The following is an 18,630-nucleotide window of genomic DNA, read 5'->3' on the forward strand; positions in this document are numbered from 1 at the left end:
TACACCTTGGTGTAAACTGGGGGGCTTTCTCCCCTGCTGTGCCTGTCTGCTCGCTGTTAGCTACAGCCTGGGGTGAGCAGTGGGCACAGCTCCCCCTGCCTTGCCCCGAAACACAGCTGTGTCTTCCACAAGGGACAGCAATCAGTCTCTCCCTCCCGAGACAGGTCCCCCTGCAGCAGCCGGAGGGGTCGCATCCCTGCCCTCCCTGCTCCGTGCACTGTGACTCGCCCCATGCCAGCCCTCCTCTGCTCTGACAGCATTCCCACTTCTGGTTCCCATGCAGCTGCGGGACAACCCCTGTCCCATTGCCCAGCAGGTTTCCTTTTCAAGCCCAGACTGGGAGCCGGCATGGAATAGCCAGCACCAGCAAAGCCAAGGTGCACGGCCGTGGTGTGTGTGGCAGTGCCAGTCCCCGGTGTGGGTGCACTGGGAACGGGCTGGGACGGGTGGGCTGTGAGCGCCCAGCCATGTTGTGTGACCCCGCAGTCCCGTCCTGCCTGCTGTCCCAGGCAGCTCCTGCAGGACAGATGCGTTTAGCACTGCCACAGTCCTCACAGAGAGCTGAACTGACTCCAGCGTCGGTGAGCCTATGCAATGACTGGCCACTGCCTGGGCTTGCTCCTGAAAACCATCTTTGACACCTGAATTTATGAATAGAAATAGAAATAGAAAATGAATAGAATAGAATAGAATAGAATAGAATAGAATAGAATAGAATAGAATAGAATAGAATATGGGATATTTCAGTTGAAAGTGATCCACAAGGATCATCGAGTCGAACTGCATGATCCCTTCAAGGCTAACCAAAAATTTAAGCTCATTTTTAAGGACATAATCCAACTGCCCCTTGAACACTGACAATTCGGGGCACTGACCCATTCTCCAGGACCATGATCCAGGATCTGACCACCTTCTCGGTAAGGAACGCCCCGGTGTGACCAGTATCTCATTAGCCAGCTCCCACACAAGAGTAGAACTGGGAGAATCCACTCTTTGGGTGGGACGTGGGGCCACTGTCCGTTCTGTGCCATCAGCGACAGCACCGGGGCTCTTCCCTCACAACCCGTCTGTGTTAACGAGCGGCGATGCTCGGCGTGTGCCGCAGCCGGTGCCGGGCAGGGCAGCGGGGAAGGGCTCGGCTCGGGGCATTCCTAGCGCAGAGTCTCGGCCCGCTTTTGTTCCGGGCTCCCGCCTGCTAGGCGTGTCCGGGCGGCGGGGAGGGCAGCAGGGCGGCCCGGGGGCAGGAAGGCCTCGCCACCGCCACCGCCACGGCCATGGCTATCGCCACCGTCACGGCCATCGCCACCGCTATGGCCACGGCTATCGCCACGACCACCGCCATCGCCGCCGCCATGGCCGCTCCGCCTCTTCCTGCCCGGGGCCGGCAGGGGCGGGCCCGGGCAGCGCCGCTGCCGCCCGGGCTGTTCCCGGTCGGAGCCGCCGGAGGGGTGCGGGGTTACGGGGGCCGGGGCAAGCCCTGCCCGCGGCTGGGGCCGCTCTCCCTGTCAGTGAGCGGCTCTGGGACCGCCGGACGGAGCCCCAGTGCCTGGTGCAGCCAACAGGGGGAATGGGGAATGGGAAATGGGGAATGGGAATGGGGAATGGGAATGGGGAATGGGACGTGCAGCCATCGCTCCTGCGCTGGGACGAGATGAGGATGAGGCCATGCGCGTCTTTCAGTGCTGCCCGTGGCCAGGAGCACCGTGATCCAGCCCCGCAGTGATCCAGCCCCGCGGCAGATGGCGGTACCGGCGGCGACGAGAATCTGTGTGATCCTTTAGACCGCACCCAAAGCCTGTGAAGTGAATCCTACACTTCATCCCATCTCTGTCCAATGGGTGAGACCCCAAGCACAGGCGGGTCTCACCCGTTGGACAGAGATGGGATGAAGTGTAGGATCCCAGAAGATAACGGGCTAGTAATGCGTGTGTCTCAAGCACTGATAGCTGGAATGGCTGTGGAGCCAACCAAGGATTGTTGGAATAACACCCCATTGGAAAAGAACAAGATGTGTCTGGAGAAGGGGTGATGCAGAGGGAGGGCAGCGCTTTCCTGAGAGAAACATCCTTGTTCCAGTCCCTGGGGATAAACAGAACACAGTCCAGTGCAGGCACAGGACCGAGGCTGAGGAGTGAGCATTGGCTGCAGGAGGTGATCAAAACCACCCATGTCCCTCGAAGCCCTCTGAACCATTTCCAGAAAGACCTGAAAGAATGGACTGCATGGGATGGGATGGGATGGGATGGGATGGGATGGGATGGGATGGGATGGGATGGGATGGGATGGGATGGGATGGGATGGGATGGGATGGGATGGGATGGGATGGGATGGGAGGAGTCATTTAACAGTGTTTTATTTCTCTGTTATCTTACTCCAGTTTCTTGTTCTTAACAGCTCTCAGCAAATAGAAAAGGTTCTAAACACTTGAAAGTCTCTTTTACCTGGGAAATTCGTGGGTGCTTTGAATTTGGGAAACATGAACATTCTGATGCCTCAGGAAGTGTCCTGATCCCTAGCGAGAGATTAAATAAGTGGGGATCAGCCTGAGGCAGTGATGGACTTGTGTGTCTCCCTCTTCTGTGGAGTTTTGGGCTGGAGAATGCTCATGGCCCTGCACAGCAACACTGTGAGGGTCACTGTCCTCTATTTGGGCCTGTGCCACTTTTTTCCAATCACTTTAAAAATACACATTAAAACGCACTTCAGGATTTCAAACAGTGAACTCTGATCAAATGGTGTTTTGCTGAGGCACCTGGGTACAGCCCCATGGCTCACCCTGCCCTCCCAAGGGCAGCTGGGCACCCTCTGGATTGAAATGCTCATGAAGAGCTCAGGACGGTGGGACAACCGCACCCATAAGTCTCTTAATTCACTAATCCCTGTTAAAACAATGAGTAAGATGCCTGAGCTGCCAGAACAGAGCTTCTGCATTTCCATGCAGTGTCAGCTCCAGCATCCTCCAGCACAATTACAGATGGCCCAACTGACTGTGGCACTTGGCAGTATCCATAAAAACATGGGCACTATAAAAACAGGAGTAAAACCACAGACACACCACTCTGCTGCTAGGCATGGCATCACGTGAGGGCCAGCAATGGACAATGGAAAGCTGGATGTGATTCCAGCCCCTAGGAGCACCTGGCTGCACTCAGGCATGGCCCTGCTGCCCTCTGTAGGGAGCACCAAACCCCCAGGGCATCCAGAGGTTTGGCTCACCCACTGCAGCAGCTGGAATTTGGGTAATGATAACACTGGAATTTGGGTGGTGCCTTGGAAATAAAGCTGTTTGCATGGAGATGCTCGTGGGACTAAGGAAAATGAATGAGAAAAATTCTTCACAGCTGATATGGGCTGGGTGAGCAAAGCCCATAAACAGCTGAGAGGGGGAACATGGGCACAGAACGTGGTGTGGAGGAGCTGCTTCAGGGAATAGTCATTTTGTTTGGAAGAGGCCTCAGAGACCACGGATTTGCCCTGTGCTTCCATGCTCTGTAGCATGACAACACTGGTTCCAGGAAGGGAGGAAGGCCCCTCAGGCTGCAGCTGCTGCTGTGCAGGGTGTGCAGAGGCCCAAAGCCCATCCTGTACCAAAGGACATGCCAGTCTCTAAGGCTCGTTTGCACCCTGAGCTGAGTGGTGTGGGGAGATGTCCTTGGCATTGAGGATCAGTGTAAAGGTGTCTGAAGCTCTGTGATGGCTCCCAAGCCATTCTGCCCCATCCTGCTGTACTCCCAGGACCTGATCTTCCACTTTCTGGCTGAAGTTCTGAACCATTAAAGCCATGACCAATAGATTTAAACTTAAAAGAGGGGTGGTTTTAGGGGGCAGGTTCTTACATGGTGCATGGTGATGAAGGAAGCAGGTCCCTTGGTACACTTGAGACACTCAAAAGCACCAAGTGACAGTTTAGGATGCACGCCTGGGGCCTCCCACTGTGTCACTGCACTTGAGCTGTGTCAGAGGTGACCTGTGGCAGGGCTAAGTGTGGCAGTCACACACAGCCTCTGTGTGACAGTCCTGCCTGTGGCACATACATGCAGTGGGCACGGGCAAGCCCCTTTTCAGCCATTCAACAACAGCTGCCTCTCCGTAGACAAACTTGAAACTGAAGTTTTTTGGCTTCAAGAATCACTCTTTTCCTCCACAGGTGATTCTGAGGATTTTTGTAGAGAGATGAAGAAAGTCTGAGATATGTCAGTTTTAGTTTTTTGCTCAAAGACAAATCCCCTGCCACACCACCAAATGTAAAGGATTCAAAATGCTGAATCCACCGTAAGAGAGTTAAAATCCCACCTTGGTTGGAAGGCCTTTTGTGAACACTGTAGGAAGATCTTGCTCCTTAGGGAAAAGTGCCACTGGCCTTTGAACACTCTGGGAAGAGAAGTTATTCCAAAAGCCCCCAGCCTGTTTGTTTAACCCCTGTCAGAGCCTTGGCATGGCAGGGCAGCAAGGTTCGGCACCCTCAGCCCCAGCTCACACTCTTTGTGTGTTCCTCTTTGGCCTCTGCACGGCAGGAGGTCCCTGGGGCTGTGCAGTGCTGGGGTTCATGGTCAATCAGGCCTCAGTGTGCCCCCACAGCCCACAGGCTGCTGTGATCTGGTTCTTGGTGGGCACAAGGTGTTCATTGCCATCCCCTGGGAGTCACAGCAGGGAAAGGGCTGCTGTGAGCAGAGCTGGTGACTTTAAAAGCAGAAATTATACAAATAGAGAATCACAGGGTGCTTTGAGCTGGAGGCGACCTTTAAGATCACCTCGTTCCACCCCTCAGTAAACCCCCCAGGTGGTTAAAGCCCCACTAAGATCATGTTACTGAAGAGAAAGAAGCTCGTTCTTTTGGGTGCTTTAGATGCGGACCGGGCGCGCTGTGTGTCTGGCTGCCCCCTCCGCACACCCGGCCGGGCGTTGTTCCGCGGCTCGCTCCGCACTTGCGGCCACTTCTCGGGGCTCCCTCGCCCCTGGGGCGGCCCGGAGCGCCCCGCTCCTCGCTGGGCTCTGCCCGCTGCGGCAGAGAGACACCCCGGCGGCCCGAGCGGGTCCCCCCCTCGGCACAGCCCCCGAGCGCTCCCCGCTCCCCGTGCCCCCGCACCGCCCCCCAGGCCCCCCCGGCTGGGGGCAGCTCCCTCCCGGCAGGCGGGGGTTAACAAAAACACGCGCGTTCCGCCGAGCCCCCGCCGCGCCCCGGCCCCGACCGGGGAGCCCCGCTCCGCCGCGCTCCGCTCCGCCCGGCCCGGCCCCGCTCGGCCCCGCTCCCTCCGGGCTGACGCAAGGCCGGGCCCGCCGGGGAGGCCGCGCCGGGCTGTCACCAGGGGGCACCGCCGCGATCGCCGAGCACCGGGAATCACCATCCTGGAGGGACAACAACAACAACAACAACAGAGAGCCCCGGCCCGCGGCGCCGGCGGGCGGCGGGACCTGGCCATGGCCCCCGGCTCCGGGCAGCGCTTCCCTGTCCTCCGGCACCGCGCGCCCGCCCCTCTGGAGCCCTAAATCCGCTGTCGCGGTTTTATAGCGTTTTTTATTATTTTGTATTCTTTCTGTTTTTCCGCTCTCCCCTTCCTCCCCCGTGCCGCCCCCCTCGGCGCCTCGGCCCCGCCGCGCTCCGCTCCGCTCGGCCGGGCGGGCGGGCGGCCGCGAGCGGAGCGGATCGGCGCGGTCGGCGCGAACATGGCGACGGTGCCCGTCTATTGCATCTGCCGGCTGCCCTACGACGTGACCCGCTTCATGATCGAGTGCGACGCCTGCAAGGACTGGTTCCACGGCAGGTAACGCACCGCGCCCGGCACCCCGAGGCCGGCCCCGGCCCCGCCGCCCCCGGTGCTCCCGCCGCCGCGCTCCCTCCCGCAGGCCTTCCCGGAGCGGGGAAGGAGGAGCCGCGCTTCCCGGCGCCGCTCCCGCGCTCCCCGCGCGCTGGTTTTGTGTGTTTTGTGGGTTCGGGGCCGGATTCCCGACACAAAGCTGCTCCCCCCGCGGTGACACCGGAGCCCCGGGCTGGCGGGGGCCATTGTGCTCGCCCGGGGAGGGGATGGGGCCGCCCTGCGCCGCCCGCCCGTGGCTCCGCGCCGCGTCCCTCCCGGAGCCGGGCCCGGGGCGGGGAGCGAGGGGCCGCGGCCGCGGCGGCGGCTGCGGGGCTCGGCCGCGCTGTCAGCGGGCTCGGCCCCCGCGCCTCGGCCTCCCGCCCGGGCAGGGCTCGGGCACCGCAGCTCCCGCGGGGCTCCCCGGTGCCGGGGAGGGCCGGGGGCCGCGGGGAGCGCCGCCCTGGCAGCAGCCCCTGGGCGCCGGGGCCGGGCGGGGCGGTGGGAGCGGGCGGGGGAGCCCTCGCTGGCGCAGCGCCCGCCCCGCGGCCCCGCCGGGCAGCGCCCCCGCCCCCGGGGACCCCCGCGCACCCCCGGCCCTGCCCGGAGCCGGGGCCTGCCGTGGCGGGGCCGCGGGCAGGGGAGCGGCGGGCAGGCCGGGCGGGGCGCAGGACTCGGCTTTTCGGCTCGTTTCTCCCCAAAGCGCCTCCCGGCGCGCAGACAATGGGCGGCCGCGGCGGAGTTGCGGCGGGCGGCGGAACTTCGGTGGCGCCTGGTGTGATGAGGGCGAGGGCGGCGACTCGGGGGGCACCGAGAGCCTCAAGAGCCACCGCGCCGCCCGGGCAGCCGTGCCGGCGGAGGGGTCACTGGGCTAAAGGGGGTACACGCGGGGACAGCCCGCCGACAGCACCCCTCGCTCCTTTCGGATGTGAAGGAGGAGGAGGATGGAGTGTCAGCGGCATCGCAGCGATTCCCCAGGAATGACTGAAGTGTAAAAAGTGCGATTAAAATCAGGTAAATCACCTGGATGAGCGCTTTTTACGGCAGGGGTCCGGTCAGGTTAGGCTGTCGCTCTTTCATGGCAAGCAGAGTCCCCGCACAGCTGGCGGACGAGGCGGCGGCAGAGGCTCTGCCCGAGCGGGCACCGGGGCACCCGCGGATCCACCGTGCGCAGAATAAAGGACTCCAGACGCTTGGCTGTGACATTAGGAATGATGTTCTACCCTTTACATTAGGAGCTGTGTAGAAGCAGGAAGGGAAATACAGAAATAGACAGTGGCGGTGCTGGCGGAAGGGTGCTCCGCACTGTGGTCCGGGACAGGAGCTCGCAGGAACCGCGCTGGCCCGTGCTATCGGGCACAGCCGCTCAGGTGAGGCTGGAGAGAAGCCTCAAGTATGTGCACCTGAACTTAGACACTTTAAAGACATGAAAATATCAAGATTTTCAGGCAAAGTAATGGCAGAGTGAACTGCTGAAGAGTAAACAGCGGCAGGAGGTAAGCTGCCTGCGCAGGATGGTGAATTTCCATTGAAACTGGCAAAGAGACGTTGCTTGTAGCTGATCAACCAAATGATCATGTTGTGGGCAGCTCAGGGTCAGCAGCGAGAGGAAAGGTGTTTAATTTTGTGGCATAAGGGACGGAAATGATTTGTAGTGCTGCTGGGGCTGGGGGGTGTGTGTTGTACTCTTTTTCCTTCGTTTATAGTAGTGCCCAGAGATTGATTTTTAGAGAGAGAAAACTGAGTTTACTTCTCAAAGTGTCAAAGCCTGAGATAATTGTATCAGAGAAATTAATGGAGTATTAGGAGCAAGCAGTTTATCCATGACACTGTTTGCTTTTTTTGGTAATATGTAAGTAAATAAATAGAAAAAAACCCCCAGGTTTTAATTGTATGAAATCCTGTCTGTCTCAGACACTCAAAGCACTGATGTTAACATTTATACAAAACTGCAACAAAAATATTCAATGTTATATAGTACTGCGACAAAAAATACAATGTTACATAGGTTCGGCAACCAAACTTGAGACAGTGTGCCCAGCCGTACAGTGCTCGGGAGGATTGCTTGGTGTTTTAATCACACTTCTGTTTGTTTTTAATATGATGTACAGCGTGCAATTCAGAAAAAAAAGGTGTCATTTCTGGTTTGGTTTTGTAGAAGCAGATCAGGTGTTTTCATGTTTCCCTTCTGACGTGAGTTCCCAAATATCTAAAATAAATATTTTTCATGGGTTATCCCTGCAGCAGTCGCAGTCTCCCTCTCATCTAAGGCTGGGCAACGTCTCTGTGACAACTTCAGCAGTTCTCGTGGCAAATTGATATTTTAAGGTACCTAAAGTGTGTTAAGCTTATGTGGTGTAGTTTAGAAGTTGGGCACAGGGCAATGGAGCCCTCTCCACTTCTGGGACAAATGTGCTGGGGGCTCTTGGACACTGCTGAAGTGTGCTGAGCCCTGGAGCTGCTGGTGTGTTCACAGAGCCCTGTGACTTCTTGTGAAGCTGAGGTTCGGTGATTCCTGTTCTCTGTGTTTGCCTGAGCTGCTCCAGCTGTCTGCAAGGCCAGAGACAATCTTAGAGGCAGAGGACACTGAGCACAGTGGGCACAGGGCTGTTTGTCCCCTGTCCATGTGCAGGTCAGGTGTTCTCTGGTGCCGCTGTTTGGGCTGGGGAGGTCTCACACACCTCAGTGTTCTGCTCTGGTGCTCTGGGATGTCCTGGCCCCTCCATCGCCTGTGCTGGCTCCTGTCCCCTTGGGTCCCATCCTGACGAGGGGTCCTGGTGTTGTTCTGCCTGGCAGCAGGTCTGAGGCGGCAGGGACAGCCAGGGTGCCCACTGGTTGGCATGGGAACTGGCTCTGTGAGGGCCAGGGAAGGAGGAGGAAGAGGGAGGGATCCTGATGTGTGAAGAAGCTGACACTCAGCACTGCCATGGGTCACTGCTGCCCCAAGGGTGGGCCTGGCTGGACGCAGGGACTGGTGCCAGCTGTGCCACAGGGTCCCTGGGCAGCTGCTGGGGCACAGGGGGTGCGGGACAGGGGCGCTCAGTGGTGTGCTGGGAGGAGCTCTGCCTTCTCCTCAGCTTGCAGGTGTGCTGCTGCAGGTGTGCTGCTGCAGGTGTACTGCTGCAGGTGGTGCTTCTGCAGGTGATGTGCTGCAGGTGTGCTGCACAGGTGATGCTGCAGAGGTGATGCTGCTGCAGGTGATGTGCTGCTGCAGGTGCTGCACAGGTGCTGCTGCAGGTGATGCTGCACAGGTGATGTTGCTGCACAGGTGATGCTGCTGCAGGTGGTGCTTCTGCAGGTGATGCTGCACAGGTGTGCTGCTGGCTGTCCGTGCTGTCCATACTCCTGACCCTGTGCAGGGGCTCCCTCCATTCCCCCTCCCTGGGAGCAGCTTCTGGGGGCTGGGGAAAGCTGCCCATGGTGACAGCTCTCCAAGTGTCTCATGTGCAATGGAAACCTCGTTACAAGGTTACAGAACCCTGTATCCGAGACAAGGCAAGTCTTTTTGTACCGGTTTGTTCAACTAGAAATCTGTACGGGGTTACTCATTACGGCTGTAGGTGAGGGAAGGTAAATTATTCATTTTCTCGGCAGTATTTTGTTACCTGTTCTTATAACCCACACCTGGTGCCGTAGGTGGGATCATGCTCACTAAATGAAATAACAAGTATGGATTTTATTACCCCGTGTATATTTAAACTTTGAACCTTCTTGCTCCAGGCCTAGCAGTGGTCAATAACTCAGTAAAAGGTTTAGTTCCCAAAAAGCAGCTTGTGCAGTTCTGAGAGCAGCCCAGAGTGATGGTGGGAGTTACTCAGGACGCCCTGGCACACAGAGTGAACGTGGCTGGGTTAAGAAAAGCTCTTCTCTGCTACACTGCAAAGCTAAACTCGGTGCGTGGGCAGATTTTATGCTCATAACAGAGCATTCAGCATTTTCCCTTTCAAAAACAGGTCTGATTTTACACAGCAGCATCTAGTTCCACTCTTTTACGCAGGCTTATCACTAGCTATGGGCAAATTTGGAAATTTGGGTAAAATTTGAAGATGAGGATATCCTAAAACTAGAATGCTATTTGCTTTGGTTTTCTCACAGCAGAAGGAATCCCTGAGGTTAATCAAGCTGTGCCCAGAATGATTTCCTTTCATGTGCTGAGTTCAGATAGGACCAAAGTGTGTAAGTCTTTCAAACAGCTAAAAATCTCAGGTTATTTCAATTTTTCCTGAAGAGTTAGTTGGGGTGAATGACAGGCTCAGTTTTTCTGGGAGCCTGCCCACAACAGGGATCGTGAATGAGCCATGCTAATGCCTGCACTGGAATGCTTTGGAAAATCCAAGTCTAAGTAATACCAAGAGTGGACAGTAGTGTGGAAAGGCCTACATGAACCTCCTGGTACCTGAGAGCCAGTATAGATCACAGAAGACTTTTATATATAAAGATTCTTCTAATTCTAGAAGCTCCTACCCAGCTTTTACCTCTGAAAGGACAAAATGTTAGAAATATTAAACACAATTCATGTTTAATTTAAAAAAAGACAAAATACTGTGGTTTAATGAGTTCTGTCCAGCAGCCCAAGCCTTCAGGTGCCCTGTTATGTGAGCAGCCCTGTGGGCACCTGGGTACCTGTTGAGCTCAGTATTAGTGGGATGGCAGCATTATCAGCCATGTCACAACAGAGAAATGAGTTCTGGAAGCAAAGGGGAGCTTTTTCCTTAGTGCTGAATAGCTCCATAATAAAGGAAATGGGTAAAGATGTCTTGACAAAAATTATCAGAGGAATGTAACTACATATGGGGAGACACCAGTGAAGAGAAAAAGTGTTATACAATCACTGTAAGGCTTTCCAAAACTCAGAGGCCACCATCTTTAATATTACCTTCATGTATTTCCTTCCTTCTGACCAATAGAAATTTTGTAGTAGCAGTGTAATATATTTACACTGAAAATGGAGTGTGTTCTCCTTGCCCACATAGCCCTCTCTTGTATGGCAGCCTCTGGGTCTACAGTTCTGAAAATATTTTATTAAAACATGGTTTGTGGCATTGGGGGTGTCCTGTAAAGGTGCTCTGAAGCAGTGCTGGAAGTTTGTTTGGGCTGCAGGTGAGCTGATGCTTTGGAATCACGTGGGTTTCTCACAGTGACCATGTCATGCATCTTCTCAGTGACTGATAACTCTGTAACATGGGTGTGCATTATCAAATCTTACACTGGTTGATAGATACCAATAGTAATTCCTTTCCAGGGCTTTATCTGAAAAAAAATAGCCTGTTCACAGTCCATTTTACGACTTTATGCATGGCTATTTTTAGATGTTACTTGGCTGTTGCATCCAGGTCCCTCTGGTATACAGTACAATGGCAATAATGTGTTTGGCCAGTCTCAGCAGGTCTCTCATGAAGATTTTTCCTGGGGTGTTGGTCCCAGGAAAGTGTGTGTGAAGGCTGAGCATCTCCCCACCCCCAGAAGGGACAGGGCTGTCCTGGGGACCATGGTCTCCAGCAGTGTGCTGTGGTCAGGCTGCAACACCTTGAGGCAAAAGGCTTCAGGTTGTGCCAGGGGAAGCTTCTGTTGGATATTGGGGAAAATTTCTGCATCAAAGGGGTTTTCATGCCTGGCACAGGCTGTGCAGGGCAGTGGTGGAGTCACCATCCCTGGATGGATTTAAGAGAGGTGCAGACTGGGGACATGGTTAGTGCTGCACTTGGCCGTGCTGGGGGGATGGCTGGACCTGATGATTTCAGGGCCTTTTCCAACCCAAACCATTGCATGATTCCATGACTGTTGTATTCTTGTTGTATTCCATATTTCTCAAGTCCCATACTGTACCAAGCTGTTCTTCTCTGCAGCACAGTTCTTCATGTGTCTTCTCAGAGGCTCCTCCTGGGCTCTCGACCCACCCCTGTTTATTCCAGTTACCTTCACGAGCTACAGCTGCTGCCCAACTAAGGACTTTGCAGCTGTAGCTCGTTTGGAGTAACTAGGACCCACACAGATCTTACAGGGACTCTCTCCATAAGGACCCACTTATTTAATACATAGATCTTACAATACATAGATCTTAACAGGGACTCTCTCCCTAACAATACATATATGCAGGCCCCACATTTCCCCCCTTTTCTTTTAACAATTATACAATTGTAATACACATACAGTCCCAGCTCTCAGGCTGCCACAGCTCTTGGCTGTCTTAGATACATACATAGAATATATACGTATCCCTATACAGTCCCAGCTCTCTGGCTGCCACAGCTCTTGGCTGTCTTGAACACATACAAATCTCTAGATGTTCCAAGGCTCTTTTCCTTAAAGGCCGTATTCTTACAGCTTTCTGCTGTTACAGCTCCTTAATTCAAAGGCCATATGATATTCTAAAGTCCCAGCTCTCTGGCTGCCACAGCTCTCAGCTGTCCTATCTTTTATGATATTGAGGGGGTCCATACCTTCTTTCAATGTTTGGCTGTGTGTTCTTCATCACGCCAGGGTCACCAGTTGTTATATTCTTGTTGTATTCCATATTTCTCAAGTGCCATACTGTACCAAGCTGTTCTTCTCTGCAGCACAGTCCTTTATGTCTTCTCTGGAGCTCCTCCTGGGCTCTCGACCCACCCCTGTTTATTCCAGTTACCTTCATGAGCTAAGGACTTCACAGCTGTAGCTCGTTTGGAGTAACTAGGACCCACAGATCTGACAAGGACTCTCTCCATAACAATACATATATTCAGGCCCCCACACATGACCTCCTGCTTTGTTCTGGTGCTTGGTGCTCTTCAGCCCTGGGACCACAGCCCAGGACATGCAGGGATGTGCAAGTCCCTCCTTGTTGCGCTCTCCTGGGCCTTTGGAAGAGGCTGACAGCCTGTGCTTGGCTCCAATCTGCAGCCCATGGAGGAGTTCCTTCTTTTCCTCTCAGGCTCATCCCCAAACCTGATGGCTGCTGCTCCTCCAGGTGAGGGCTCAGTCCTGTGCCTACAGGCAGAGCAGGAGTGAGAGTGCTGAGTTTCCCTGGGTGTAATTGTGCTTCCCAGCTAACCAGGATAGACTTCTCCTGGGATATTCAGCAATTTTTAGTGCTTCATCCATTTGTTTTAGCAAGTAGTCAAGACAAGCAGAAAGTTAAGCAATAGTGTATTTTGACAGGAAAAAACAAACCAGAATTGCAGAAACAAAGATATTTTTAAATTTCCTGTTTGCAATTGTCAACCCAGTAATCTGGAAGTATGTGAGAGCTGCCTTATTGTTTTTATGGAATTGCTCATGGATTTCATTGTGTTTTCCTCTTTTTGCAAAATACACAGTACATTTACTCTCAGAAACAGCAATTGCCTCATCTGGCAGACTGGAAGGATGTAACAAGTGAAAAAAGAAGTGAAATATTTCTGCTAGATATCAGTAGCTGTGATTTTTTATTAAACCTCCATTTTTGCTGTTAGCATCCCAATGGAAGGGAATGGAAATGTGGAAATTGGCTGGAATGCTGTTCCTGTGCCAAATGTGCTGGGTCCCTTGTGGCAGCAGCAGCACACAGAACAGCCCAGGATCATTGTGCAGGAGCACAGTCCCCACAGCCAGGTTGTAAGTGAGATTTAATGTCTTTATGGAGCATCTCAGCAAGGCCTGGCTTGGGGCAGTGGGGGAAGCAAAAGGTCTTGCAGTGCTGTTGGCTGTTGGGCTCGTGTTAACAGGGACAGTGTCTCCTGATCACCATCCTGTCCACCTGGGATTTCCTCTCCATTCTGATCACTAAATACCCTCACATTGATTGCAGCAGTTACTAAGGAATGTGGAGGGTATCTGGTGTACTCTTAATTTATTTAGCCAGAAGGAGCAGTTCATTGGCCAGGAGCTGGCAGCACCACTGGAACCCCTAGCTCCTTACAGGCCATGGGGACAGCGTGTGAGCAGCATATGAGCTCCTTCACACCCCAGAAATGTTTCCCAGGGAATTGAAGAAAGAAAAAAAAGAATTTAAAAAAGCTGTCCTCCTGATACCTGAATGAGGAGTCATTGAGTAAAGAATGGCAAACACGTGGGGCTGCTCAGTGTTCTGTTCCACGATCACTTCAGAAATCTGAGTCACAGAGGTGCCAGCAGCAGCCACAGGAGAGCCCAGGAGCCGAGGCTGGGAGAGCAGGAGCCCCTCTGACCCTCTTCTCCCATCCCTGCTCCTGCCTTGGAGCACTGAGGTGCTGCTCTGCAGCTGCTTGCTGATAAGGGATTCATCATTCCAAAGACTTGACTAATTCCTGCCCTGGCATTGCCTCTCAGTGAAACTCCCACTGAAAGGTGAAAAGGTGGGTGGAGGGTTGGAAAAGGTGAGGATGCTATTTCCTTACAGGCGAATGTGGAGCTTGCTCTAAAAGAGGTGGGTTTGCTCTTGTTGAGATGGCTGAGGAGGTCTTAAAACCCTCGGATGTGTTCTGAGAAGATCCTATGAATTCACAGCTTTTACTGCCAAAGTGGTTATTGGCAGTATTTGGAACTCTTATCCCCCAACTCTTTTGCATCAGGACAAACACATTGGCCAAATGAAAGCACAGCTGCTCTTGAGGGAAAGGCAACACATCCACTTATGATTTGTCCCAATGTTTATTAATTTATTAGTTTATTAGTCTAAGAAATTTTTAGACTATTGCATGGGACAGTGACAAAGTTCAGCCCAGTGCAATCACAAGGCGCCTGTGGTGGCTGCACAGCAGCTCCTGCTGAGGGAAGCCTGCCCACAGCTCTGGCCTTCCAGCACTCATGGGAGCAGGCTCCACCTCAGCACAGGCAGCACATCCCTCCTGCACAGGCTGCATCCCAGCCCAGCAGCAGCACATCCTTCCCTGCACAGGCTCCATCCCAGCCCAGCAGCAGCACATCCCTCCTGCACAGGCTCCATCCCAGCCCAGCAGCAGCACACTGTTCCCTGCACAGGCTGCATCCCAGCCCAGCAGCAGCAGCACATCCCTCCTGCACAGGCTCCATCCCAGCCCAGCAGCAGCACATCCTTCCCTGCACAGGCTGCATCCCAGCCCAGAGCAGCACTTCCCTCCTGCACAGGCTGCATCCCAGCCCAGCAGCAGCACATCCCTCCTGCACAGGCTCCATCCCAGCCCAGAGCAGCACATCCCTCCTGCACAGGCTCCATCCCAGCCCAGAGCAGCACTTCCCTCCTGCACAGGCTGCATCCCAGCCCAGCAGCAGCACATCCCTCCTGCACAGGCTCCATCCCAGTCCAGCAGCAGCACGCTGTCCCCTAGCCCTCACTCGCAGCCTCCCCAGCACAGCCTCTCACCCTGTGCTCAGCTGGCACTGCTGCACAGCCCCAGCTCCAGGTGCTGTGGAAGGAATGGCTGTCTGCCCATGGATGCAGCAGTGTCCTTAGAAATCAAGCATTGCTGGAAGGTGTGGGAGTGAAACTGCAGGGGACTATGAGCAATACCAGAGGGGAGAAATGCAGCTGTGGGTGAGAAACTGTTACTATTCCTGATGCTGCTTGTAAATCACAGACTGGAGCACAGAGGCAGAGGCACAGTGTGTCAGGACACTTTGCTGGAAGTGGATGGAGCAGGCTCACAAGGACTTGGATACATTATTTTCCTTCATTCTTTGGACACAGACTTGCACAGGACTGTTAGGAACTGAGCAAATGCTTTCAGAGACACCCCAGCCCCGCTCCTGGGCCCCACCAGGCTTTGCAGGACCATTCTCCCACAGCACTGTCAGTGCCTGTGGCATTTTCCAGTTTTATCAAGTTTTACCCTCTTTTTGACATTGCACCAGATTGGCCAGAGAACAGGACAATTGTGCCCCAACACCTCTGTAAAAGGCAGAGTGCTGAGGCTGGCTGCACAGCAGTGATTCCTGCTCAGCCCCACGGAGGAACACCTTAAATCTCAGGTACCCTGGGGGTTTGGGTGTGATCAGCTGTGTGTGAGCTTTGGGTGTGATCAGCTGTGTGCTCCTCCTGCACTGTTCCTGCTCCCCATGAGCAGCTCACAGGGAATGTGGGGGCATTGCTTTGCAGGCAGGACACAGCCCACTGCCTCTGTGGGATGCTCTGGGAGTTACTGAAAAGTGGCAGTTCATGTTTCAGGTTCACTTGAGGTGTTTGCAGACTGCATGGAGAGGGGAGCAGGTCAGGAAATGTGTGGGGTGAGTGAGGAGATGGTGTGAGGAGCAGTCCTGCACCCAGGGCGGTGCTGGGCAGAGCCTTCTGCTGCCAAGCACCATCTGGGGCTGCCCTCAGCTGCTGCTGGCTGCTCCCTAAGTCCCACATACAGTTAAGTCCCTTTTTACCATACTGCTCAATTTTTCCATTTAAAAATGCTGAACTGAAGTAGGTGCTGGAATTCAGTTACAGTCCTACTTGAAAAATACCCAAAGGGCTGGAATGAGCTGGAGCTGGGGTTGTTCCTCATGCTTCCAAAGCAAGGGGCTGTAGGAAACGATCTATTCAACATATCACTTGCAGTCAGAACTGCTGCTGCCTGTAGTGTTCAACAATGAGCCAAGCCTTCATGTTTTTAAGTTCTCAGACCTAAGCTTTTTCCCAGGAGGATTTCTGCAGGGAGGGTGGGCACGTTTTGTTTAGTTTGTTTGTTTAGTTGGGGGTTTTTTGGTTGCTTGGGACTTTTTATTTAGAACAAGAAAAACTGTTGTTTTATGCTTTGGTGCAAGGAAGTTTTCCAGATACAAAGCACTCACAAATGTTCTTCAGAATAATTATTTCTGCTTTTTTGTGGTGTGAGAGTTGGTGAATGGTTTGAGGAAGGAAAACGTGTGTCAAGGAGGTGTTTCTGAAGAGCACTTACCTGGAATCTCACAGTGAGTGGGAGCAGAGCCTGTCTGGCTGCCTGCAGCCACAGCCTCCACCTGCCAGCTGCTGCTGCCTTTGCATCGTTCCTTCTGAATTTTGTGTGTCTTTGCATTCTTAAAACTCTGAAATCCCTTTCAGAGCAGAACTGATTGCTTGAACTGCAAACCATGCTGATGGGGAGGCTCAGTGGCACTGGCCTGCTGGCATCCCAGGTCCTGCTCATGCCGCAGGGCTTCTGTGGGACAGAAATGTCGCAGAAAATGCCACAACCATTTTTTAAAGGAAGGATGTCTTGTGGAGGGCTTTTAAGGAGTGTCTTATGGAGCACATCCTGCATGGGCTGGAAGGGTTCAGTCAGGTAAGGTTTTCCCTTTGAGAAGAGCAGGGCAGAACTCTAATTTTGTGTTGATAAGTCACAAGCAGTGAAAGAATATTAACACTTCATGTGGTGTTTGTAAAAAGGCAAGAAGAGTATCTGGAGAAAAAGAGGAAATTTATGACTTCCCACAGAATCCCAGAATGATTTGCACTGGGAGGAACCTTAAACTTCACCGTGTTCCCACCTCCTGCCAGGGTGCATTGATGTGCAGATGTCTGAATCAGCTGAAGGCAAGAGCACTTTACATCAGTAGAACAACCAGCAATCTCCACTGCTAACTCACTGCCAGTGGCACTGGGTGTTTATTCTCAGCTGTTGCTGCTCCTCCACAGTGCAAAATCATGGGTGATAAAGAAATATGTTGGGGTTTCCCTGTCAGTTACCAGGAGGAGCAAATCCTTACAAGTCCATGGACGGAAGGGCATCATTTCATACCAGCCCAGTGCCCAGTCTGAATGCCTTATCCAAGGACACTCATGTGATTTATGGCTGTTGCTACCATGGTTTTCCTTCTAACCACGCAGGTTCTCTTTGTTTCTCTCTCTCAAGGATGTTGTCCATCACTTCCACACACACATGCCATGTGCTGTGCCAAGCATGATGGACCATCCCCACCATGGCTCCTTCACGTGGGGCAGTGCTGAGCACGCCGTGGGCAGGGGACCCTTTGCTGTCACCTGGGTTGGTGATGGTGGAGGTGAGCCAGCTGCAGAATGGCATGGGAGAAGCACACAGAACACAGCATGGATGTACAAAGCCAGTTTGCATATTGAAATAGGAATAAAATGTGATAAAGCTGTAATTGGGTCATTTGAAATTTGATGTTAATCTTTTGGAAATGTAGTTGAAGTGCTGAAATGAAATTAAGGTACAAGAGCAGGTTATGTGTGTCAACAACAGGAACAGTCAAGAATGGTTTGAAGCTTCTGTTAATAATTTATCATTCTTAATTTGTGTGGTTGTTGGGTTTAATATAGTAAGTTCTTTGTAAATATGACAATGAAAATCATTGCTGTTCCTTCTCCCTCCTTGTTGTACTATCTGCTCATTTTGGAGCTTCTCCTCTGAGCGTTGCAGTTGGTTCAGAGTGTTTGCCATGCAAAACTAAGCACAAAAAGATAACTTTGGGGTACTATCAAGATTGCCATGTGTTTATATGTTTATATGTATCTATAAAGAATACATCAAAATGGTCCTGTGACTGAAAAGGACAACCAACCATTGATCAGTATTTTTAGCAAGATCTGAGCATGCTTATGCAAATTACAGTGATAAGTTACCTCAGATTTAAAAGTAAGTTATATAAATGGTTATATAAATGGGTGTCACAATTAAAGCAAATCAAACACACACAGTACTCATATTTGTATTAATGTGTATCAATACATACATGGATGTGTAAATACACAGGTACAGGTAGTTGTTGCTGTACAAAGTCAGTGATGTCTGGGGCTTTGCTGGTGTTTAGTTTATTTGCGTTTATCTGCCATTTAGTCAGGCACTGCCCATGTCCAGCCTGCTCCTGCTGTACGTGTGGCTGTGGATGTGACACGCAGGGGGAGCAGATGCTCAGGAGGGGTGAGAAGGAACGTGAAAGCAAAGGAGTGGTGTTGCTCAGAGTGCTGTGGCTTTTGGAGGACAAGTACACAAAATCAGGA

At 53.0% G+C, this 18,630-nt stretch overlaps 1 protein-coding gene across 2 annotated transcripts in view; it reads left to right on the plus strand.

Moving 5' to 3' along the window:
- Nucleotides 1–5,178: 5,178 nt before the first annotated feature.
- PHF2 (PHD finger protein 2) overlaps nucleotides 5,179–18,630 on the plus strand; it is a 55,629-nt gene continuing 42,177 nt past the window's right edge. Inside the window, exon 1 of one of the 2 annotated variants that reach the window (XM_064723959.1) lies at nucleotides 5,179–5,762. In XM_064723959.1, the coding sequence (XP_064580029.1) occupies nucleotides 5,665–5,762 (98 nt within the window). In that variant the 5' untranslated portion in view covers nucleotides 5,179–5,664. The remainder of the gene's footprint in view (nucleotides 5,763–18,630) is intronic. The other variant, XM_064723958.1, reaches the window with a different exon arrangement.

The sequence above is a fragment of the Zonotrichia leucophrys genome, chromosome 12 (genome assembly GCF_028769735.1).
Source record: "Zonotrichia leucophrys gambelii isolate GWCS_2022_RI chromosome 12, RI_Zleu_2.0, whole genome shotgun sequence".
NCBI classification, from domain to species: Eukaryota; Metazoa; Chordata; class Aves; order Passeriformes; family Passerellidae; genus Zonotrichia; species Zonotrichia leucophrys.